The 23,484-nt window shown below is 42.3% G+C and overlaps 3 protein-coding genes across 4 annotated transcripts; 1 reads left to right on the forward strand and 2 right to left on the reverse strand.

Annotated features, from left to right (window-relative positions):
* Positions 1-6,732: 6,732 nt before the first annotated feature.
* Positions 6,733-15,285, reverse strand: AP1M1 (adaptor related protein complex 1 subunit mu 1). The gene is made up of 12 exons (XM_033082336.1): positions 15,210-15,285; positions 14,542-14,698; positions 14,125-14,192; positions 13,454-13,584; positions 13,159-13,306; positions 12,657-12,783; positions 11,791-11,933; positions 11,011-11,082; positions 10,568-10,726; positions 9,785-9,910; positions 9,509-9,584; positions 6,733-8,808 (listed from the first exon to the last, which is right to left on the reverse strand). The coding sequence occupies exons 1-12, from the start codon at positions 15,249-15,251 to the stop codon at positions 8,786-8,788; spliced, it is 1,272 nt and encodes a 423-aa protein (XP_032938227.1). The 5' UTR covers positions 15,252-15,285; the 3' UTR covers positions 6,733-8,785.
* Positions 15,286-15,845: 560 nt separating this feature from the next.
* On the reverse strand, positions 15,846-17,230 carry FAM32A (family with sequence similarity 32 member A). The gene is made up of 4 exons (XM_033082059.1): positions 17,120-17,230; positions 16,862-17,000; positions 16,715-16,768; positions 15,846-16,557 (listed from the first exon to the last, which is right to left on the reverse strand). The coding sequence occupies exons 1-4, from the start codon at positions 17,194-17,196 to the stop codon at positions 16,489-16,491; spliced, it is 339 nt and encodes a 112-aa protein (XP_032937950.1). The 5' UTR covers positions 17,197-17,230; the 3' UTR covers positions 15,846-16,488.
* Positions 17,231-17,350: 120 nt separating this feature from the next.
* CIB3 (calcium and integrin binding family member 3) lies at positions 17,351-23,255 on the forward strand. 2 transcript variants are annotated; one of them, XM_033082057.2, is made up of 6 exons: positions 17,351-19,331; positions 19,649-19,683; positions 20,513-20,624; positions 20,981-21,128; positions 21,809-22,004; positions 22,502-23,255. In XM_033082057.2, the coding sequence occupies exons 1-6, from the start codon at positions 19,281-19,283 to the stop codon at positions 22,521-22,523; spliced, it is 564 nt and encodes a 187-aa protein (XP_032937948.1). In that variant the 5' UTR covers positions 17,351-19,280; the 3' UTR covers positions 22,524-23,255. The 2 variants fall into 2 exon arrangements, with proteins under 2 accessions (XP_032937948.1, XP_032937949.1); XM_033082058.2 differs by lacking the exon at positions 22,502-23,255 and adding an exon at positions 22,117-22,485.
* The last annotated feature ends 229 nt before the right edge of the window (positions 23,256-23,484 follow it).

Raw genomic sequence — 23,484 nt, forward strand, 5'->3', positions numbered from 1 at the left:
GAATTCACGTTTTCACCCCAATAAAAAAAAAATCTTGTATTTGCTACAAAAAAAATTAGTATCATTAGTCTGAATCCTTCTGGCTCTACTGTCACAAAATATTGCTTGGAAAAGAGAAAGCTGCTTCAGTGCTGCTGCCTCAGAGGGTTTGGGCACTCCAACACTTCAGTCAGAAAACCAAAATGTTCCCTCCTTCCCAGCATGTTTCAAGAGTGAGCAAGAGGGAGGAAATAAAACTCTTAGTGCCCCATCTATGACTGTGTCATCCCTCCAAAATAACGCCTGTCATCATCAGCCCACGATATTTTGGGTATTTGACACAATACATGGGAGATAAGTTTGGGGACATAATTTTGCACTGCAATTGTGAGCCTTCAAGTGCTGCAGCTCGTGGCTCTGGCTTTGCTTGGAGATGTCAGGATGTTTTGAGACAGGCATCAGTGAGGGCCAAATGAAGCTTCTGTGACAAGCTAAGTGCTCAAATGGGCCTGCAAACTTCTAGTTCAGGTTGATTTTTTTAGTGTGTATTATTTAGAATAAAATGGAAAAAAAATAATTACTTTTCTCATTGTAGAAGCCAGTTTTATTGGTAACAAAATGATCCTATTGTCCATATTTACCAAAAATTTTGCTATATAAAAGATATCTTTGATTTCTGATGTCAAGATATTTAAGAAAAATTGTAATAAGAGTGGAAGTTAGAAAATATGGCTGTGTGAGCTCTCTAAGAGCAACATCACAATAGTGCATTAAGGGTTGTATAGCAGTGATTATTCTGAAGGATCAAAATGACCCTCAAGTTATTAGAATTTCTCATGATGCACTTTTTAGGAAAAATTTGGGCAATCCTCATGCTGTGGGTTTGGTCTTGTAGTTTTTCCTTCTTGGTAGTTACAATTACTTTGGATGAAAACAGTGACGACAGCTGTGGAAAAACCCACTCCAGTTTATCAAATGGGCCAAGTGAGGCTTGCCATAATCAGCGAGTGGTGTAATTCCATGCAGAATATTAATTGCAATATTGGACCCCTTCCAACAGAGCTCTTTACAGCTCCATTGAAATACTATTTGCTCTGATCTAACACTAGTTATAGATGTTACTGCACTTTTTTTGCCATTAACTGTGTGAGGCAGAAGGGCTGTTTCTGTTCAACACATGGATCATGCAGAATGCTGTTCATTTCAGAGCCCAAATATAACATTTTATCATCTAGCGAATCTGAAATTTGTTTGGATACAACTCAGTCTTGCACCATAAAAGTCTATGAGTATTTAATGAAAGCTAAACATGGCCTGCATTGATACGATTTATGGATTTGTTGTTTATATGCTAAAGGTTTCTTTTCAAGGGTTATACCATTGTATTAATTCCTTTAAACACGTCCATCTGCACTCAAATAATAAAAATACACATATGGACTGTAATGAAATACCATCCTGAACCATGCAGGACAAGAAAATTCATGCTGCAACTATAGCAACTACTAAAATAGCAAAGCACACTAGTTTCTAACATGAACCTGTTCCTAATGTCCAAGAGACACTGTGTGCTGCGAGCTTTATATACCAGTTCCCAAAATATCCGAGTGCTGATAGGATGAGAAAATACTGTCATGTTCTTGCACCAGGCCAATTACAAAGCTGTAGTTCCTGTGCTGGTAAAGATGTTTCCTGTTGATAACACAACAGGACAACATAGCACTTAGCTGCTAATGTTATCTGGGACCCTTGTGACCTCTTGGAAACTTTAACAATTGTAGAGTCCAACACACGTAGAAGCCTCTCTTGTGCAAGAAAGAAACACTTGTTCTGCAGCCATGTGCTCATTATTGGTCAGGGAGTAATTAGAGGTAGCTGAAAAATAGAGAGCTCAGCTCAAGGAGCAACAGGTTCTTACCTCTGATGCAGAGCAGTGCTCCACTGAGAAGTCCTTTTCTAAGCAAATTCATTTCAGCAAATTCTACACTGTAATGTTTTTTTGTCCATTTAAAACATACTAATCTTCAACTTTATAAATTGCCTTTTTGTGTTTGAAGATGTAAAAAAGCAGATTTCATTTTTTAATAATGTCAGACTTTCTGAACAGTCCTCCTTCCTTATCCTTTCCCTCAAGCTTTCCCCTCAACTTTTATACTGAAATTCCTTCAAACCCTTCCTGTGTGTGCAGTTTTGTCCCATTTCCTTGGCCAGACAGCAGCAGTGACAGGTACAGCTTGGAGCAGCATTCCAGGAGTTTTAAGAAAGAGCTTCCTGAAAAAACTGCAGCTGAATTTGGGTGTTATATTACCTCTCAATAACTGGCTGTTTCTAACACACCTTTGATCTCCTTTGAGATCTCCTACACCCACCAGCCAATAGATATTTGCCAGCCCACAAAGCCCTTATGTAAAAGCCCCCTAAATCTTGATCCTACAGGAAACTCAGTGCCCCTACTTTCTCCTAGACTTTGTGAGTTGAATCCTTCATTGTCTGCTGGGGAGGAGTCAGCAGCTTCTATGACCTCTTTAATTACTTAAAGTGGAAAAGCCCAGAGCAAGATTTGCCCTGATTTGGAGCAACACCCATTCTCATCAGTTCAATCCAGTCTGTCTATGAAGAATCGCTCTGCAAAGCTTTCCCTGAAATCCAACAGGTACATCAGTGACCTGTAACCCAGTGGCTTGAAGATCTATAAATAACAGATGGATGAATTTACCCTACGTGTCTGATTTCCCTAGATATTTTTCTATGCCTCAAAATCTGTGGTGCAACCACCATGCTGCCTCAGATGATCTGAGATTCTCAGATGAGAAATTCTCAGGAGAAATTCTCAGAAGAGATATAGGAAATTCCTTGACAAAAGCGCTTTTCCTAACTTACTAGAAAAAAACATTTTAAAAGATTTGTAATTGAATATTTGGGCTTCAGTTCAGTGTGAAGAGTGAGTCCTTTCAATGGTCTTTTAAATATCCCACTGCTCTTCACCTATATCTTCCCAACTGGAATAGCAGAGGTAAACCTAGTCATTGTTCTTCCTTGCTCCATTGTTATTCCTGCTGGAAAGAAGCAGAACTTCTTGCAGTGATTTCCTTTGAGTGGTGCTTATTCACAGCAAGTGGGAGTGGGTGGGAGGCAGAGTTCATTCATTTTTGTGGCATAACATAGAGCAGATTGTGTTTGGATTTCACGAGATATTTGTTGTTTTATGTTTCTTTGCTTTATATTGGAGAAGGGCCTGCAACAGAACTTTGATCCAAGGTACAAATCCACAGCCAAGATTTGAACTGGAGAAAACTTTCTCCAGAACAGGCTGTAGCCCAGCATGCTGCCTCTAGGAGTGTCTTGCTCTTCACGTTGCTAATCATTTGATTCAGGCCTGTTTCTATTTATTTATTTGACCATCAGCCTGAAAACAAACTCAGAGGCTCCATGATCTAGTCCATAATTTGTAGAGAGTAACTCAGAGTAATTCAACCCACAGCAAAATGAAGTTTCATTGATGCAATGCTTCAACTGTCAGGGGAGGACATAAGACCAGATGGACACTAAGAGATGCAGTGTAGAGGAGGAATGAGATGAGAAGAGAGAGGTTATAAGATGAGCATAATTTCTGATGTTAAACTCAAAATTATCCAAATCCTATGGTTCAATGAGTTTGTCAACAATCACAGAGCAGCAGAACAGCTGAAGTGGGAAAAGTGTCTTTAATCTTCCAGTGTAATGCCATGGATTTTCCAGGGCTATGGAAGGTCTCAGTTTCAGATGGCTGTTTGCACCAACTTCTTAGGAGCTTAGTCTGGGATGCATCCTGGTAAGACAATACTCCTTCATTCTCAGGAGAACAAATACAGATCCCAGTTTAGCTCTAACTCCTATCTCTAAAAAAAATCCCTACATCTTTCTCTTTAGGAGCTGGTGTGAAGGAGCAGAGTGCTGCCCAGAGCAGTGATGACACTGAAGAGCCCACACCATGATCCCCACACAGCCCCTGCACTGCCAAAGCCCAGGAGGTCAGTCACAACACAGCACATGTACAAGGACCTTAAACCCCACCCTGTTCTAGCATACCCTGCCATGAGGAGGGACACCGTGGCTGCTCCAAGCTCTGTTAAACTTGGTCTTGAATATTCCCAAGTATAGGGCAGTCACAGATTCCCTAGGCAATCTGTTCCAGGGCCTCACCATCCTCAAACCCAAAAATTTTTCCTAATATCCAATCTAAACTTTCTTTCTGTCAGTGTGAAGCCATTCCCCCTGGTCCTGTCATGCCAGGCTTTTGCAAATAGTCTCTTTCCATCTTCCTTGTGGGCTCCCTTCAGATACTGGGAGGTCACAGTCAGGTCACCCCAAATATTTTCTTCTCCAGGTTGAACAATCCCAATTCTTTCAGCCTTTCCTCACAGGAGAGCTGCTCCATCTCTCTGATCATCTTGGTGGCCTCCTCTGGGCATGTTCCAACAGGTCTGTGTCCTTCCTGTGCTGGAGCCCCCAAAGACCCAAAGTTTTTCACTAATTTCCTAATGTACAATAGCTACAAAAGGGAACCTCCTGCATCTGCCTGCAGTGAGCTGTAACTGCTTTCACAAACGCTGAGTCAGGACAACGTGCTGTAACTACAGAAGAAACAACTTTTATCTGTGTGTAGGGAGGGCACGACTTAGAGAACACACTGAATTGCATAAAATTCTGTGGAAAAAAGTTTTACAATTGTTTGTTTACATTTTGACTTCTCCTGCAGCATAAGTAATATTGTTGCATAGTTAATTACCATGGCAATTAAGATAATTCATATTGTCCCTTGACTTTGCTCTCTCATGCTGTTTTCTGCAAGGCCGTCAACCCTCGCTGTGCCAGGGCTGCTGAAATTACAAACAGCAGTGGGTGTCAACCACAAAGGGGAAAAAAAAGCACTGAACATATTGCAACACTGCATTTGGCACAAGATAAGGACGGAGGTGCCAAGGTTTAGCCTTTTTATTTTCACAGAATAAAGTCAGAAATAAACAGGTGCAATCTCCTAGCCAGAGGCAAATCCACTCCAGATAGTCTCATGATCTCTCTTTATGTGTAAGGATGTTTTATAGACAAAACCAGCTCAGACTAGAATTGGGAAGCAAATATAAGCAGTCCAAACACTATTCCAGCAGAAAAAGATGCCAAGAAAGAAAGAAGAGCGGGAAAACCTTAAAAAACACACAACAAAAGACTCTCTTCAGCTGGAAGACCAAGGTGGAACGAAGCTCTTCTAAGGCACCTATTTTACTTGATTGGGAAGTAGGGTCTGGCTTAATTTATTGAGCCAAACCCCCTTTTCCCTAGAGCTAATCAAGTGTGTGGGGGTGAAAAGGTCCTCTTTCTTTTACATTATGTCACACAGAAGCTTTCAGACCACCAGCTGAGGTTTAATTTGTGACCCAGCAATGTCTAGTACCAATGTACAACCCCAAGTAGGTGCTCCTGTGGTGCTGCACTGGGTCATCCCTTCCCTTGGTACCGATTCCTCTGCTGCACTTTGCAGTACCAGTATCAGTCACGAGAGAGAAAAAGAAAGAAGAAAGTTAAAACTATCCAACTAAATTGAGAAGTTTCTCAACTCCAAAAATCACACTGTATAGGGCTAAGAAAATAATTTAATGCACTCAGCCACTAGAATAGCTGTGCCTTCCAAATCAAGGCACGTGGAGTATGTAGCATTGCGACTCTCCCTGGTCCCTACTGGGAGCAGCGAGCTCGGAATGCCATCTGCTGGCAGAGCTGCCCAGGGAGGGCAGGGGCACACAAAAGCCGTGGTTTGTAGCTCTCACTCATTCAAAGAAAGCCGAGAGCAGTTACACACATGCACTACTACAGGAAATAAAACTACTCGGACAGGGAGTGCCGCTGACACACCTGGAGAGACAGTTATCTAATCAAGGGGCAATTAAATCGTGCGTAACGAAGCGACAGGTCTGCGTGCCTGGGGAGGGACAGGGCACATTTCCTGCTGCGAGGATCTTGAGCCAGCTGCCAAATACAACTATGAAACCACAGTGAGCTCAAAACACAGATTAGACACTTCACTGTGATTTGAAACATGCAAATTGTCTTTTAAAAGTCTTTTGTATTAGGCACTTACCTATAAACATGGTGGCAAACCAAGACATTTACATTTTACCACATTAAGCAGAAAATTAAGTTCAGTGAGATAAAGATTTAGCAGTTGGTCTAAGAACAAAACTTGTGGGGAAAAAATTACTCATAGGATCACAGACTAGTTTGTGCTGGAAGACATATTACAGCCTATCTCATTCTAAATGGGATACCTTCCACTATCCCAGGTTGCTCCAAGCCCTGTCTGACCTGGCCTTGGACACTTCCAGGGATCCAGGGGCAGCCTGTGCCACGGCTTCCCCACTCCCACAGGGAAGTTTCCTCTCAGTGCCCTATCCAAACCTGCCCTCCTTATACGAGATCAAGTGCTGGAAGAAGATCCCTTGTTTCTGTCTTTCTGCATGTGAAGCTACACAGGCACCCACATTGTAACAATGAATGGATGAAAAGGGGGAGTGGGGGGCATTCTGCAGAGAACAGAAAAATGATTTTTTTTTTTCTGAATGTGGTAAACAAATCAGGAATATCAGTACTTCCTGCTTCTATAAAGTTCTGTTCCACTTATTCAGGCCTCACATTAGAAGAGCTGAACATACTCTTGAGATTAGAGGCTACTAGCTGGTGTAGATCAAACTGAAAAAGAATCAGGCAAAGTACAACTGATTCAAAGAGGACTTTTTGCCCTTTATTACCTTCTGAACAAGCATGGCTGATGCCCCATCATCAAAACAGCCAAACTGCAACAAAATAGGAGAAAACATGGTTCTGGTCCGCAAGATCCAAACTTCAAGAGGAGAACAAAGATACGGAGAGTCACATTTTACAGACATAATTAGAGCAAACACTTGGAAAAATAAAGTCAGCAGAAAGCGATTTGTCAACCAGTTACAGTTTTAATATAAAAAGTTTTAGTCCAGTCATAAGCTTAATTGCTCAAATGAAAATGAGTAGTGGAACTGAAATCTTGAACAAGGTGATTTCGTTTCAACATCAAGCTTGTTGGGTGACAGAGTCAGAACACACCTGTCCACACCCGTGGTTGCCAAAAACTGGGGGTGTGATTGTTGCCAAACACCACCAGACATTAGATTTCCTGAGGCAGATCTTCTGCAATGTCCCAGCAGCTGCAACTTGGGGAAGTTTAGCTGATTTTTGGCTAATTGTACACACAGGTGTCTCTATATACAGTCTACAAATATTCAGTGAGGACAGTGACTGAAATATCTTCTCACTCTTTGTTAACACTCCTGGACTCACCCACCAGTGGAGAATTTTGCACACAGTGTATTATCACATCACATCTGCAGACATAGATATTTAGACTTTGATGGTTTAAGTTTAGCACCTCTCAGACCCAAAACATCCTAAAAGTTGTTTAAAGAAAATACTGATAACCGTTACAATTTTCCTGAAAAAAAACCTCACCAAAACCCAAAATAACTATGTACACTCATGCCAATTGTAGCTTTTTGGAAAAAAAATGAAATGGCATGTAAGAAAAATAATACCTTTAAGAATAACATTGGGACCTGTTATTCATTCTGCCAGGAAGATACAGTAATAGCTGTTTACAATCAGAAAAGATAAAGAAAACATCTCTCCTTAGGGCAAATGAAGTTAAACAACTCTAGCAAACTATAGTAAAAAGAGAAGTATTTGCCCTAAATTAACACAAAAGGCAAGCTGGAAAAAAGATGGCAACTGTATTTATGTCGGCCTCTTCTTATACAGTAACTTCCAGGAAGGACTTGGAGTATAGTACTATTGTCTGGAAAAATAATAATAAACTCCCAATCTTCCTACCAAATTACATCACCTCTAGAAGTGTTTTGGTCTTTTAGTACCTAATCTAAGGCTTTATGCCTACATATTACAATTGGGAACTTGTTTGATGAACAGAAATTTTAAAAAGCAAATACTGGTCAGTTGGCAGAGGGTTTCCAGGCCCTGGGGAGTCACAAAGTTGGAACTCTTTCACCTGCATTTCGACTGACTGGAGCCAGCACTCCTGCTTCCAGAGACTCTCCCACAGGCATTTACTCCTGTCATCTCTTGTTCTCAGTCTTTAACAAACCCCTATTTTTGTTTCCAAAACTTTCACTTGAAGTTCTCTCAGATTCTTTGAAACCATGCAAAAAAAAAAAAAAGCTAACAGTATTTTTTGACTTCAGGTAATTTCAACACATATTCTGCAATTTTTTTAAGTTAACAGAGCTATGAATGAATTAAGGCACCCAAATGCCCAGGGGAAAAAAAAAAAAAACCTTGGGCTAAATACAACAAAGTGTTCAGCAGTCATTTAATTGCACAATCATCTCCCTAATTTGTAGCACAATGCTGCCCATGTCTTTAGGGATCCTAAAATACAAATACTAGAAACTCTGCGACTGTAACGGACAAGGCATTGACAAGACATTCCCAAGGTTCATTCTGGACTCCTGGCTCCTCAATGTAACTGCTACTCCTAATGTAATTAGCATTTAGCAGCAAGATCAGCATGTTCTAAGAATGAAATAAATATTCACACAATCAATACTAATGGTTCAAAAGCTCAAACACATTATTGAAATCAATAAATTTCCAATCTTTCTTCTGACAATCCAAGATTGCAGAGACGAGACCCTTGGCAACAACACTCAGCTCTCAGGACCACGGAAGCTTCTGCAAACGAATTCTGGGCCTGAAGGCTTCTTGTCTGTGGTGCCTGGGAGGTGTTTTACTGTGTTCGGAGCTGGTAGTCTGTGAAGGGGAAAAAAACCCACAAAAACCCAATTTTAGCAATTTGTCTCATTAAAAGAAGTAAATAGAGCAGCAAGTTGGGATAAAGTGATAAAATGCATTCTTATATTAATATATATTAATACAAGAATATGCAAATATCAATAAACACTGAGAGGTGGAATAGCCTTCAACTGAAGGAGGGAAGGGTTGATGGGATATTAGGAATAAATTCTTTCCTGTGGAGAAGGTGAGGCCTGCCCCATCCCTCTAAGGGGCCAGGGCCCCTTGTCCAAGGCCAGTCTGCGTGGGGCTGGGAGCAGCCTGGGACAATGGAAGGTGTCCCTGCCCATGGCAGAGGGTGGAATGAAATGAGCTATAAGCTCCCTTCCCACCCATTTTTGCTTGCTAAAAATCTAGTATTTTTGTACTAAACAGTGTCTTATACATTTTAAAGCAGGCAGAATGATATGTGTGAGCATACTGCTAATGATGTGTTTGTTTTTCAATTTACCAAACTCCAGCTCAATTAGAAAATGCTTGAACAACATTACCACTCCACTCCACTGGGTCTTTCATTAAGACACCAAAAAGGGGACTAGAAAACAAACAGCTGTAGCTTAATCTACCGTGTATCTAAACCAGACAGTTCCATACTCAAAAATATGAGTTTCAATTTGTTGGTGTATTCTGGAGAAATAAAATATTTCCGCCCTCTTACCTCCATTCTGGGTGATGTACCGGACCCAGGGCAAAGCCTGGTAACCACTCTTCTCAATTATCTTTAAGTAACGAACCTGAAAAGAAACATCTTTAAGAGATAAAGTTTCCCCTGTTGGCCAAGCAGCATCAAGCAAAAAAGAAAAGCAAAAAACCTGACCCTTTTATGGGTAAAAATCAGTCTTACGGATAAAACTGAACATCAAGATGAGAAACACCTCACATGTTAAGAGCCCAGCATGAGAATTTTTCAGTATTTCGGATTTCAATCACTAACCTGGATTCCTGAAGTGGTGAAATATGGAATCTCAAACTTTACACTAATGGGAGGTTTTCCTTCCTTGTCTTCAGCTTCAACACTTGGGAGTCCAAAGTGAGCTCTCATCAGGTATTCTTTTCCACCCTACCCAAAAGAGACAGTTTTGGTTTTTGTCTTGAAACAAAAAAAGCCCAAAAAAACCAACCAAAAAACCAAAAAACAAAAAAAAAACCCACAAAAACTTGCAATGATACAAGTAGTTTTCTTAGTGTCAAACTGCTGAAGTCCACTATTTATTCCAGCTCTTTTCCAGGGTTTCAGAGTGACATGTGTTTTTATTTTAAAAATCCTTTTTTAAAAAAACAATGCAGATCCAGCCTGAGGCATAATGCATTTTCTTCCAGTCTCATACTCAAAAATTCAGATTAAACAGTGACACACAGCTGTACTATCATACCATTAGCAGTGGATAGAGCTCATGATCATGGAACCACCCAAGTGGAGCCTGACAAAACTCAAACAGCTGCTGCTAAAGCCAGGCCAAGGATTACTCCACCCAGAGACATCACTCAAAAATCTGCTCCCTACCCGGGTTCTGAAAAAATATCCAAGTGAAAAAAATATAAGCAACATCTATTAGCAAGTTCCAATCTTTCAACCATGGAAAAAGAGGAAGAGTCCACTGCTACTTGTCTGATACCAACAGAATTTGCTTTAGGCAGAGTCACAATGTGAATGAAATATTAGTGTCAAGTAATTATTACACTCTTGGGTGGTTAAGAGTAAAAAAATAACACTTACTGGAAAAGATTTAATGGACCAGACGATTTCACTGTTCTCTGGAACCCATTTGACACTTCCAACAGTGGTTTTAAACTTTGGTGAGTCTGCATCATTTGGAACTGGAATGTGAATCTCCACATTGTTGGCAGTTGATCTACGCTTAAATTGACTCTTTGCCTAAAGAAAAAAAAAATAAAGCAGAAAAGCAGGGTCTAAGTATTTTCATGATGCTGGTGAGCTCAGAAAGCTGTGAGACACACAAGCTCCCCTCCACTCCAACCTGTTATCCTGAGAACCAGAACTGAAACTGAGATCATAACTTATAAATGAAGTCTTCAAAGGTATCTAAAGTCCCCCACAAATACTGAATTCTTGTACAAAAATGCACATGCTGCTCATCAAGCTTTGAAAACAAATAAAAAAAGACTAAAATTTGCCAGAATTATTTAAGGATGTCTGACCTTGATCATATACTCAATGCGGCTGTGGGAATGTTTCTCAATCACAGACTCAATCCAGATCAGGGGTTTTACCTGGTGGGGAAAAAACACATCACAGCTCTGAGTTTTAGACAGGATCACTAAAATGTTGCCTTCCCATAAGACTACACTCAATATGTAAACCACACAGAACATGCAGCCTAGGGTGTTCAAAATGACAGAACTGTGGTTTTGTATGAAATAATTATACAAAAGAGCAAGCACTGATATACCAATGAGCAAATGTACAAGAACCACAGGTTTAAAAATGTATATCTCAGATTAATCCCTACTGACAAACACTTGCATCAGGAAATATTCAATAGTTTAACATACCAGGGACTGAACTATTTCTTTGCTATAGACCTTCTCTAGATATAATTTTTTGGCTTTTCTGAAACGAAGGCCATCTTTATCACCATGGCTGGCATACTCCAATAAAACTAAGCGACATAAATACTGCTGTTAACAAGCACAACAAATTGCTACACTGGCATTATGTAGTTAGATTAAAAACATAGCCATGGCATTTCAAAAACAGTTTCAACAGCAGTTGAAAATACAGAGACTTATTGCTAAGTTTAGACTTAACTTCCTTCTTCCTCCAGAAGGAGTTTTGTGTGAGAGCACTAAGTTTTGTTATCAATAGTTGACTCGAAAACCCATGTGCTGCCCACGTTCTAAGAAAAAAAATGAAGGGAAAGCCATTGTGGCTACCATCTAAACCATTCTCATTTTAAAAAGGCAAACATCCAGACTCACATGGGTATTGAGACGATATGACATGAGCTCAAACTCTCCATCAGGTGGAATGAAAGAGATTGTCCTGTCGTTTTCAAAGCGAGAGAGACGAACACACTGGTGAAACTTCACATCTTCCAGTTCTACTGATTTACTTTTCCCACCTAACAGAAAACACAGGTCACACAAACTATGGCCCAAGACTCACTGCAGCACAGCTGCTGCCTGCTGACATTCCACACTTTCAGCCAATTTTCTAAGACTGGGGCAGCAACTGTCCCCCTGTGCTGGGCACCGCTGAGGCACCTCAAATCCAGGGATCAGTTGTGGGCCCCTCACAACAAGGAAAACATTGAGGGACTGCAGTGTGTCCAGAAAAGGAAACTGAGGTGGGGAAGGGGCTGGAGCCCCAGGAGCGGCTGAGGGAGCTGGGAAAGGGGCTCAGCCTGGAGAAAAGGAGGCTCAGGGGGACCTTCTGGCTCTGCACAACTCCCTGACAGGAGGGGGCAGCTGGGGGCAGGGTCAGGCTCTGCTCCCAGGGAACACAGAATAGGACAAGAGGAAATGGCCTTAAGTTGTGCCAGTGGAGGTTTGGGTTATATAGTGGGAAAATTTCTTCACTGAAAGGATGGTCATGCATTGGCACTGGCTGTCCAGGGCACTGGTGGGGTCACCACCCTTGGAAGAGTTCAAAAGGCCAGTGGATGTGACACTTAGGGACATGGGTTAGTAGTCAACACGGTGGTGTTGGTCAGCAGTTGGACCTCATAACTTTACAGGGCTTTTCCAACCATTGTGATTCTATGATTACAGTGCTACCCAAGCATCCCAAAACTCATGACTCCAGATAGCATCTGTCATGATTATCATGATACTGCAACACTCACGGCCTGTATTATCAAAGAGAACTTTGTCATTCAACCCAAGGCGCAGCTCCGGCATTCCTGACAGGAAGACTCTCATTTTAATGGATCCAACTATCTCACTCCGTAGCACATTTCCATTGGCACTGACCTGAACAGAGATGAAGAGCAAGGTAAGACATCTCCGATGTGATACGCTGTGACATCAACAAACACTCCCACCCTATCCCCACGCCTTGGGTTTTCTTGGATGTGTTTCTTATGAGGGATTAATCCAGTAGCATGAATTAGATCAGGGAGGTGAAGGGGCACACACAGAGGAGGAAAGGACACATCCAAAAATCAGCAATACACACAATTAAAGCATTATTTGTACTGGATTACCTTGGGGGAACTTATTGATTACATTGCTTTGAGTGTCACAGCACACCCTCCACAGTCATTATTGCAGGTTTTCATGCAAAAAGCCCTTTTTAACACTTCCTACTACAATTCTCACACAAAAGTTAAACTACAAGGTACCCACCAAAAGGTTAACAGACTCAATGACATCCAGGAACACCTCGTTTTTCCTGTACTTTATCCCTTCTGATCTCCACGAAACAGCATTTGTAACAGTGGCAGGCGGGCGTGGGGCTCCAGTTTCAAGTTTGTGGCCTTCCTGAGTGATGTACCTTCACAACCATAGAATTTGCATTGAAAAAAAAGAAAATTAATGTTTTCGATAATTAGAACACACCAAAACATTTGTTTGCCAATGGAAAAAGGTTCAAAACATTTCAAGGGCTTTGTCACTGTAAGTGATGCAGAGTGATACTTACTCTTGTAAAATTTTACTATCAGTGGTTTGTGGATAACCAAAATCCATAAGCTCATCTAACAACTCATAAATAATAACAAAATTATCCCTAATGCTCTCTTCTTCCAACTCCTTGAAATATTCAGAAAAAACCTGAAATGCAACAACAGGAGGGAAAGGGAGAAGAAGAACATTAACTGAGGAAGCACAGCACATGCAGAAGGTATTCGTGCATCTAAAATAACAATCTCTGAAGTTCCAACCCAAACCCCATACTTCCCAAACAGAATTCTGCTCAGATCAGCACCAGGAAACCCACCACAATCAAGACAGATACAGAGAACCCCAGAAGAAGCTATTATGAAAAACATTTATTCTGGAGAAAATATTTTTCACACCAGGTACAGATGAACCAAACACAGATATATGTAAAACACCACGACACATGCACCAATTCACAATCTCCTCCAGGTGCTCAGGTCTTGTGTGACTACTTACAGCACTGTGCCCCATCCTCTGCCTATACAGCTACAAAATACCAGTGCCCTTATTAGTGCTTAAGAAGATAGTTCTACAAAATAATCAAATATAGAGTAAAAATGCTATTATCAAAGTTCTTAAAAAATGTGAAAGCTCTATGCACTTCTATGTAGACAGAAAAGAACACAAAGGTTACTTCTGAAATATACTCACCTGAACTACTTTATATAAAAATGAAAATACCAGTGATACACAAGCATTTTTCTTAGAAGTTGCAACAACTGATAAAGGATGTTCAGGAATGTGCATTTAAAAAAAGTTTACTAAGAGCATTTTAAAAAGCCTAACTTTAGACAATTAGAGTTGCCTAGAAGATTGATGCATTAACTACTTAACAGCACCTATGACCTATGGAGACATGAAGTTAATAAAAACACTTTTCTGGACTTTATACTGCTGGTGTATATTACACTATGTAAAGCATACAAAAACCTTATTTAATATAACCAACATTACTGAATATAGCCTCTTTATGCCACTTCACTCATTCTCTGACTTGCACTTTGACATAATAAAAAAACCAAACCAGCAACCGTTGGCATGTCAACACATCTGTAGCATAAAGGATACGATACAGGTTGTTATGTTTAATCCACATGAAACGAACTCCTCCATGTGCTAGGATAGGAGAAAGCGTCCCCTCTTCTTCCTTTTCCATGAGGATTGGCATAAAATGTTCCACCTCTGACATGTCCACATCTCCACGATAATTCCGACAGATCAGAACCTATCAAGAAAGCTTTCACTTGTTTTTCCTCTTTCATAAGGAGGTTATCGTGCAAGACACGAAATGCTTGAAAGGCCCCTTTAAAGTCATCCAGCTTCCCTCGAGCCTCTCTGCATTTTTAAGTGCAAATCACAATGCCAAAGTACTCTGACGATTAGAACGCAAATACCAACATTTAATTGCAAAGTCATGTATTAGTGTTTTCCAGACCTACCCTTCCCCTATTACTGCTCACGCTCTCACAATGACTTTAGGATAGGAAAACATGCAACTTCTCTGAGGCAAAGCAGCTACAATAACGGCAGAGATTACTACTCTGGGCATGTCACCTCACTCCAGATCTCTACCGGCGAAGGGCTACAGGCCACAGCTCCCCTGTCCCCGCTCGGCTAATGCGGGGCTGGCCGCGAGGCGGTGCCGGGGAGGGGAACGCGACCCCCACAGCCCTCACAGAGGCGGCGGAACCCCCAGCCTGACGCTGGCTCCGCTGAACCCCGCGGCCGGGCCTCACCTTTCCCTTCAGGTCCAGCACATAGACAGCGCTGGCCGACATCGCCGCGGCCAGGCCGCGTCCCGCCCGCTTCCGCTTCCGCGGGAAGTGGCGTCAGAGCCGGACCCGGCGGCCGCTTCCGGCAGCGACATGCGCGGCGCGGCGGAAGGACACGGCGAGTAGAGAGCAGCAGGGAATAGACATTAAATAGTCCTGGCGTGCTTTCCGCCGGGACCGTCCCCGGAGCGCTGGTACAGCCCCCGGGCGGGCCGAGAGGCTGAGCTGGGGCTCCGGGCACATACTGAGTACCCAGGGCTTAACGGCGCCCGCGGCGGAACTCAAGTCGGGTTAAGAAAAATATTCCGATTTTAGCAGCGGCTTAGGATTTCGAACTTCAAGATACCCGTTATCCCTCAGAGGGGGGAAGAATCGTAAAGGCAGGTTCGGCGCTTCCAAAACTCCACACACAAACTTTGCTCAGCGCACCGCCCCGATTTTATAGGTGTATCAGCACCAAAAAGGGGATGAAAGCAGCGTTTAAATAAGTTACATCGAAGTTGCAAGTTGCAGCGGACCCCTTTGAAAGAGCTGAAGGTAGAAATGATACTGTTTTCCACAATAATCGGATTCAGTACCCGGTACACAGCGAGCCACTAATTAGACACTCGAGACACACTGACAGTTTATTTCAGAGTTGTACAAGCCTGAGTGCTCGGTGGGATTCCAGAAATCCACCACATCAAAACTTGGACATCACTTAGAGCTTGTTGGCTGCTCTCTATTTCATGGATTAAACCTCCCTTCTTGCTGATTAGGCTTGAAAGCATACAAAGATCAAATATCAAAGAATATCCTTTCGTTAGACAGTTTTACATATTCCACATTTTGCATCATGGCCTCTGAAAGAACTTGATAGAAAGTAATGATACAATAATGATACAATTCACATAACTTACAAGAGAAACTTAAATGTGAGACTCTTCACTTCAAAAAGGGAGAACTGTTAAAACCAAAGAAACAAATGAATGTTTTCCATCTGGCTCACAGCAATTCATTTTGGCCTTAATCTCACTATAAATACTAAAAAAACCAGCCCTCTGCATTGATGTAAACCAGACCTCCTCAGCCCAGACGAGACATTGCTGTTTCAGAAAACAAGACTATAAAATAAGACAGTATAAAGTCATAAAAGTTCAGAAGATGTAATAGGCAATATGGAGAAAAGACAGATTTACATGGCAACCCTGCTTGATACAAACAAAACACAAGTCCAGCTCCAGAGCCGTGAAAAGCAGCCCGGTCATTTAGTCCAGCTGACTTTGGGAATGTCGTAATGCTCAGTCAGAGTATCCAAGTGCCTGTTGAAGTCCTGGGGGAGGGAAAGAGAAAGAAAACGGGTGCTGACATCACCAAGCTGAGCCACAAGACCCCCTGCGTTCCTGCTTGTGTTTCCCAAAGGGAAACAGTTCCTTCAGCCCAGCAATAAACACAAGCTGGCCTGAGGAACTCGGGATGGTTTTGCTCACCTCCACTCGCTGCTTGTGGGTTTTGGACGCTTTCTTCAGGATCCGCTCCATTTGCTGCAGGAGACACAGAAGGGCCGGTTACTCCCGGCACTCGCAGCCCCCTCAGCGGCCGCGCCCGAGGGGTGACGGCGGTTTCTAAAGCCTTACCCGCTTCTCCTGCATCTTTTCGTAGGCCACCTGAGCCGGGGTCCGCTTGTCCAGCCCGCGCTTCTTCTCCTCCTCCTGCTTCTTGCTGCTCACGATCTGCTCCAAGATCTGGGCCTTGTCTTTCGCCTTCTTCTTCTTCCTGCAGGGAGCGCCCGGTCAGCGCTCAGCGCCGGGCTGTGTATCCCCCCCTCACCCACCGTTCTCCCGGCCCCTCCTCACCGCCCCCCGTTCTCCCCCGGCTCCCCCCGGCCCCCTCACCGCTTGCCGGCCCCCAGGGCCCCCCCGCTGCCCTTCAGCCGCAGGGGACCGCGCTGCACCGCCTCGTAATCCGCCATGGCGGAACGGCCGCGCCCGCGCCCCCTGCCGGCACCGCCGCAACGGCGCGGCCGGAAACGGCGCTCGAGCCCCGTCCGGCGCCTCCGTGAGGGGAACCGGGAACGGGCCCCGTCCGGCGCCTCCTTGAGGGGAACCGAGGCGGCCATGGGCCCTGGCACCTCCGTCAGGGGCACCGGGAACGGGCCCCGTCCGGCGCCTCCTTGAGGGGAACCGAGGCGGCCATGGGCCCTGGCACCTCCGTCAGGGGCACCGGGAACGGGCCCCGTCCGGCGCCTCCGTGAGGGGAACCGAGGCGGCGATGGGCACCTCCGTCAGGGGCACCGGGAACGGGCCCCGTGCGGCGCCTCCGTGAGGGGAACCGGCAGCGAGCCCAGTCCGAGGGTATCTCCGGGAGCGGAACCGAAGTGGGACTTGCAAAATGTGGAATATGTCAAGATTATTTTAAATTAGAATGTTTTTTAAAATGCAAACTCTTTGTATACTTTCAAACCTAATCAGTAAGAAAGGAGACCTAGCAGCTAGTGGCCGTTAGTCAACAACATATGGGAACTAACAAGCTTTAGGAATGTATTAAATCAAAATGTTGATGTATGTGTATGTATACACTGATAATTTGGCAAAGGACTCGAGGTCTGTATACCCTACAGCTGAACTATCTTCATTATAGTCCTTAAGATATGTCTAAGGGTCAAAAAGACCCTGGCCAGGTGCAAACCCTTCTCCACTGCATGTGGAGATAGCTGGGGATTGACTAACTTGTATGGAAATTACTAAATAATCTTAATAGAGGGACTGACCTTGGAAAAACACTAACTCTGAACTTCTGTAAATAATGGCGTGGAAAGTCCAGTGGGGTGTGTTGGATTTGTAGAAACCCACCAAGCATCCATGCTTGTGCAAATGATGTCTCTCTCAAGTGTGTAATTATTGGCTTGTTGCATACCACATAATAAATCTGATTTTGAGGACAACAGGATGGAATTTCCTCGAGGAGAACACCCAGAGATCCAGGCTACACCAGGAGAAACCAGCTCCATCCCTCCCCACACTTCTTGTTGCACCCTGAACAGAACCATTCCAGCTAGTTTTTGCTATGTGAAGATGCCCTGAGGAGCAAGCTGGCCCCAGGAATGGATCTTCCATCAGCCAGAGGAAACCAGTGACTCAGAAATAGAGACTTCACAGATCCATGAAAAAGCAGCCTGCCACATGCTGTGCAGCAGTTCCTCTTTTTTTACCCTTGTTTTTAATCTTTCATGCAGTCTGCAGCATCACATGTTCTGTTCACACATCTTTTCAGTGTAAAGGCCATATATGTACCAGTGTGGAGGGATGTCATGCTAATAACCATTAATTAGTAGTAACATACATCAGCAGATGATGCAGAAGAAAGAGAGTGAGCAGACTTTATGGGTACTACCTCCAGTACAAGCTACTGTCAGCATTAGTGTATTATAACAATGTGCATTAAGGGAAAATGCTGGTACAGGCTGCCCAGAACAGTGGTGGAGTCACCATCCCTGGAAGTGTTCCAAAAACATGCGGATGTGGCACTTGGGGACATGGTATAGTGGTGACCTTGGCAGTGCTGCATTAATGGTTGCACTCCATGATCTGAAAGGGCTTTTCCAACCTTTACAATTCTCACTCTGTATAAAGAAGGAAAGGAGGAGGGGCTACCAAATTTCCATCATTTGGTGTTAAATTGTAAAGAAGGAAAACGCTACTAACATTTTTCAGTTAATTCACCATATCCGAAGGCAGGCAGGATCCGTTGGGTGTACCTGCAGCTGAAGAGCACTAATGAGCAGCTATTACTTCTTTGGCTAAATCCTGTAACCTGAGTCTCCGTGGTGCATACGGGAGACGGGTGAATGCTGCTGGATAAGAGTCTCAAGCAGCCAGACTAAAGATTTGATGAAATGCTCTTATTATGATACTTTGCAGCCTGTAGAAGTTGGTTACCTGATCCTCTGCTGTACCTGAGACTCATTGTTGCAGCTTTTAATAACTGAATATCCAGACGACCTATAAAGGTGCCTTTGAGGAAAGAACTGACAGGAGTCAGTATTCCCAGCTCAAAATGGGCAACAAGCAAACCATTTTCACTCAAGAGCAACTGGATGCATATCAGGTATAAAGCAAACTAAATGGCTGTTTGGACAGGACGTTGAATCATGGCAAAGATGTGGTTGGGTTTTTCAAAACAACATATTTTAAAAATTAATAAATAGAAGTACTGAATTGCAGCAATGATTTTAGTAACATAGTTTGACTTTTTACATCAAATGGAAGGGTAATAAAGTACTCCTGATTGTATGCCAAAAAGAAATCTTTAATGCTTACACATACACTACAGTATAACTTCATTTAAGTCACTGCATGGGAAAAGTTTGGGCCAATGCATGCTAAAAACTGTCATTACATGTTATACCTTTTCTTATTTCATAGGACTGCACATTTTTCACAAGGAAAGAAATTCTGAGGTGAGTCTTCTGTATGCATGTTGTGAGTAAAGGGCAGAGACTGCTGTAAAGGCAGCTTACATATGGGGTAAGGTATTTAAAAAATAATGTAAAAATGGATTTACTAAAATTTAAAGTGATACCTTAGGGCGATCTAAGCAGTTCTGTTGGCTTTTTTAATTTACAAACCCTATTCTAAACTGAGTCAGAATTCTAAATTCTGTGTTAATGTACTAGTCCCTCTTTATCTATTAGAAAGAAATGTAATGAATTACATCTCTGCGGCAGCGACGTCCATGGTTCTCTCACATGGTTTTCAGACAGATGCTTCGAATTGTGCTTTTATTCTCTGGAATATTTTGGTGGTTCAGGAAAACTTTAATGATTGTGTCAAGTTTTCTCCATGTTTTCTTCATGTTTTCTTGTAAATGATTACACTGGTGCTCCAAGATACATTTCTCCCGAAGCCTTCATGTGCTTCATTGAACTCCCAATTTAATCTCTGGCCAAAGGATCTGATAAAGGCAGGATCAGGATTCTGTTCAGGTGGGAGCGGAAGTGAGAGTCCTCACTGAAAACATGAATTTGTTCTCATAAGGGTTTGGCTGCATGTCCTGAGTAAGCATTTTCACCTTACAGTTCTATAATGAAGCTTTGTATTTTTCACCAGTTACATTATGTTGCTTATTTTAATAATGGTTTTTCCAACAAAAAACATACTGTTACTCAGTCACTGATGTTCATCTGGTAATGGATGCAAAATGTGAAAAATGAGGTGGAAAAGCAAAACACCTTGTTCTCAGAAGTCTGAAGAGCCCATTCAGCCAACCAGCCTTTCTCTCTTTCTCAGGCTGTTTTACAGGTACCGAGATCTGGCCCCGCAGCTCGTCCCCCTTGACTACTCTGACAATCCAGCCGTGACACTGCCCTACGAGCTCATCGGCAGCATGCCAGAGCTCAAGGTACCGAGCACACGACTCGAGTGACACATTTCAGCTTCATCTACCCTTTTTGAATAATTCATCCAGGACTAATTGCTGGGAGGCTTACATAGAAATAAATTTGGGCTATTGAAGTCAAAGTCTTCCTGGAAGGTTCTAGTAATTCGCAGAAAACACACTGAAACAGCACAAAGGTGAAACAGGGGGCAGCTGTGTCTGCTTCTGACACAGCATTAGACAAGAACTTACAGGCAGAGAGGGGAGAATTTGCCAAAAAGGTGTTTCAACAAAAATAGTCTTGCTCCACTTGCCTTACCTGCACTGAAATCAATGCTAGTGAGGATGACCTTCCCTTGCTCCTGTGCTCTGTTTCCCAGGACAACCCCTTCCGCCAGCGGATAGCAGAGGTGTTCTCAGAGCACGGAGATGGCAATATGACTTTAGATGATTTTTTGGACATGTTTTCTGTGCTAAGTGAAATGGCACCCAGAGACTTGAAAGCTTATTATGCTTTTAAAATTTATGGTGAGTGAGACATGTTTAAAAAGTAAGTGGGGAAATCCTGCAGCTTCATGTAGGGCTGCAAAACCCTCACTTTGTGACCATAATGATTTCTAGTTACCATTTCTTTTAATTGTACTTGAATGTGCTCCCTCTTCTAAAAACTTCTGGTTTTCTTTATCCTTTTGTGTCTAATTTATTTGGTATTAAGATTTACTACAGAATTTACAACTTGAAACTACTTGCAGTTTTCAAGAGCTAATAAACATTAAGAAATATTTCTGTCTGAGGGGCTGCTTGGAAAAGTACAGCACAGGGGATTTGGCTGCCTGTGAATCTGTAGGGTGGATTTGGGAGGGGGAGGCAGGGAGGCACACTGCAGGCTTTTTTCTCCAAGGACAAATGTAAATTTTTTTTTAAGTACCATTTACAGTTACTTTCTTACTACTTACAGTTACTACTTACAGTAGTTTATGTAAGTATTCTTACATAACCTTATGTAAGAAAAGGAGAAATTAAGAGATTTTTATTTTGTAACTAATTTCTTTTACAAATAGATAGGCAACTTCATTTCTGATTTGAGCGTTCTTCTGATAAAAATCTGTCACAACCTGATAACCAAACCCCTTCTATTGGGTCCTGGCAAAAAAAAAAATACAATGCTGATTTCTGTCGCTTTAAATTAACTTTGTCTCCTTTGTCAGACTTCAACAACGATGATTACATATGCAAATCAGATCTAGAGAAAACTGTTAACAAACTAACCCGAAATGAACTGACCCCAGAAGAAGTCAGCCTTGTGTGTGAAAAGGTGATTTACGAGGCTGATGTGGACAACGACGGCAAGCTGTCCTTGGCAGACTTTCAGCGTATGATCATACGAGCTCCAGATTTCCTCAGGTAATATTTGCTTTTCATTTCTAACATAAAATTATCTTAGTTTCCTTGTCAGAAGTCTCTGAAGTGTGTGTTTACATCTCCTCAGCATTTGCAATCACCCTCTCCCTTGCAGGTTCTAGTAGAGCTGTCCACTGCAAACACTGCAAAAATAGATGCTTGAAAAAGCCTGACTTGAAAAAGCTTGACTTGCTTTTGAGCTTCCAAAGTACTTTTTACATGGTAGAAGGTCCTTGTTACTTAAAAAAGTTAGTATTACTGCTTAGGCTGCATTCATAAATGCATGGTATTTGCTCACTCAATGCTTAACATAGTGTTAATGTGGTTTCTGATGCACATCTTACACAAAACAACACTCAAATCTTGCATTTATTTAATGTACCCAGTCTTTGCAAATGCTTTGAAAAATAGTTTCCAATTTATCACAGAGTCCTACAATTATGTAGTAAATCCTTTAAAGAGAGTGACATATAAGTATCATGACTTCCTTTTTTTAACAGCACCTTTCATATTCGAATCTGAATCTAGTCAACCACGGGGACAGGAACGCTTCTGGGACTTTCAACAACTCTTACTTCACCTGAGATAACCAGCCACGAGAGCACAAGATGAGAGGGGCAAAGAGGACAGCTGCTGGTAATGGGACCAGTCAGAGAACTGTCTTTTGTTTATCTCTGTAAAGGGAACAATTCACTAAGCTCTTCATCAGGATTTCCCTGCAATTTAGCAGAATGTCTACTCCTCACTCTCAGTTAGAGCAAACCTGGCCTGGATAATCAGAAGGGAAGTATTTTTTTTTTAAGTTCAGACACCACCAGATAGCAAAGGAACTCATATCAAACTATAACCGCTAAAAATTCGCCCAAAAATGTCTTAACCAGTAAAAAAATCCCTTTTGTTTCCAAAACATAAGTAACTCCTCTGATTACTTACGGTCTTTATAAATTGTCCAGTGAATCAATTCCTGAATATTCTCCCACAGTGCAGGATTTACAATGAAAAAGTCAGCACAGTTTAGACATAAAAGAGTCTACCTACCCCAGGTCCTGTCCCTCTTCTCCATTTCCAGAAATCCCCTATTTTCCACACCCACCAGGGTCCCTATGCACAAATTAGTAATAGGACTGAAAACTGACGTTTGTAAAATTCTCTTTTCATAAGAAGTTTATTTATGCAGTTCTCAGGGTCCTGCACAAGAGAGTAAAAACAGACACACTGTAATACATTTTTAATATAAACATGAAAATCAATGAGAAGTGTTTAAGAAAGCAGTTGTAATGTGGAAAGGGTGGCAGCCAAAAGTGATCATTCGAAAAATACAATTTACAGTTATTTTTACAAATTTTGGGATGCATTAAATTCCCTTCAACACAAAGTCGTAAGTCCCAACTCACACTGAAGGCAGAGCAGATGATTCCTGCAGAAAGGCTGGAGAGACCAGTTAACCAGCCAGTTACCTTTATTAACCACAGAAACTCCAGGG

Source organism: Catharus ustulatus, chromosome 29 (assembly GCF_009819885.2).
Source record: "Catharus ustulatus isolate bCatUst1 chromosome 29, bCatUst1.pri.v2, whole genome shotgun sequence".
Lineage (NCBI taxonomy): Eukaryota > Metazoa > Chordata > Aves > Passeriformes > Turdidae > Catharus > Catharus ustulatus.

What these genes read in the sequence shown, in the direction of transcription:
- CIB3 (XM_033082057.2), top strand. Translation starts at nt 19,281, where the DNA reads ATGGGCAACAAGCAAACCATTTTCACTCAAGAGCAACTGGATGCATAT. An exon ending in ACAAGGAAAGAAATTCTGAG is followed by an intron (nt 19,684 to 20,512) that starts GTGAGTCTTCTG and finishes TCTCTTTCTCAG; the next exon opens with GCTGTTTTACAGGTACCGAG. An exon ending in TTATGCTTTTAAAATTTATG is followed by an intron (nt 21,129 to 21,808) that starts GTGAGTGAGACA and finishes CTCCTTTGTCAG; the next exon opens with ACTTCAACAACGATGATTAC.
- FAM32A (XM_033082059.1), bottom strand. Translation starts at nt 17,196, where the DNA reads ATGGCGGATTACGAGGCGGTGCAGCGCGGTCCCCTGCGGCTGAAGGGC. An exon ending in AAAAGATGCAGGAGAAGCGG is followed by an intron (nt 16,769 to 16,861) that starts GTAAGGCTTTAG and finishes TGTCTCCTGCAG; the next exon opens with CAAATGGAGCGGATCCTGAA. An exon ending in CCCACAAGCAGCGAGTGGAG is followed by an intron (nt 16,558 to 16,714) that starts GTGAGCAAAACC and finishes TCCCTCCCCCAG; the next exon opens with GACTTCAACAGGCACTTGGA.
- AP1M1 (XM_033082336.1), bottom strand. Translation starts at nt 15,251, where the DNA reads ATGTCGGCCAGCGCTGTCTATGTGCTGGACCTGAAGGGAAAG. An exon ending in TCTCTTTGATAATACAGGCC is followed by an intron (nt 11,934 to 12,656) that starts GTGAGTGTTGCA and finishes GTTTTCTGTTAG; the next exon opens with GTGGGAAAAGTAAATCAGTA. An exon ending in GCATTGAGTATATGATCAAG is followed by an intron (nt 10,727 to 11,010) that starts GTCAGACATCCT and finishes TTTTTTCTTTAG; the next exon opens with GCAAAGAGTCAATTTAAGCG.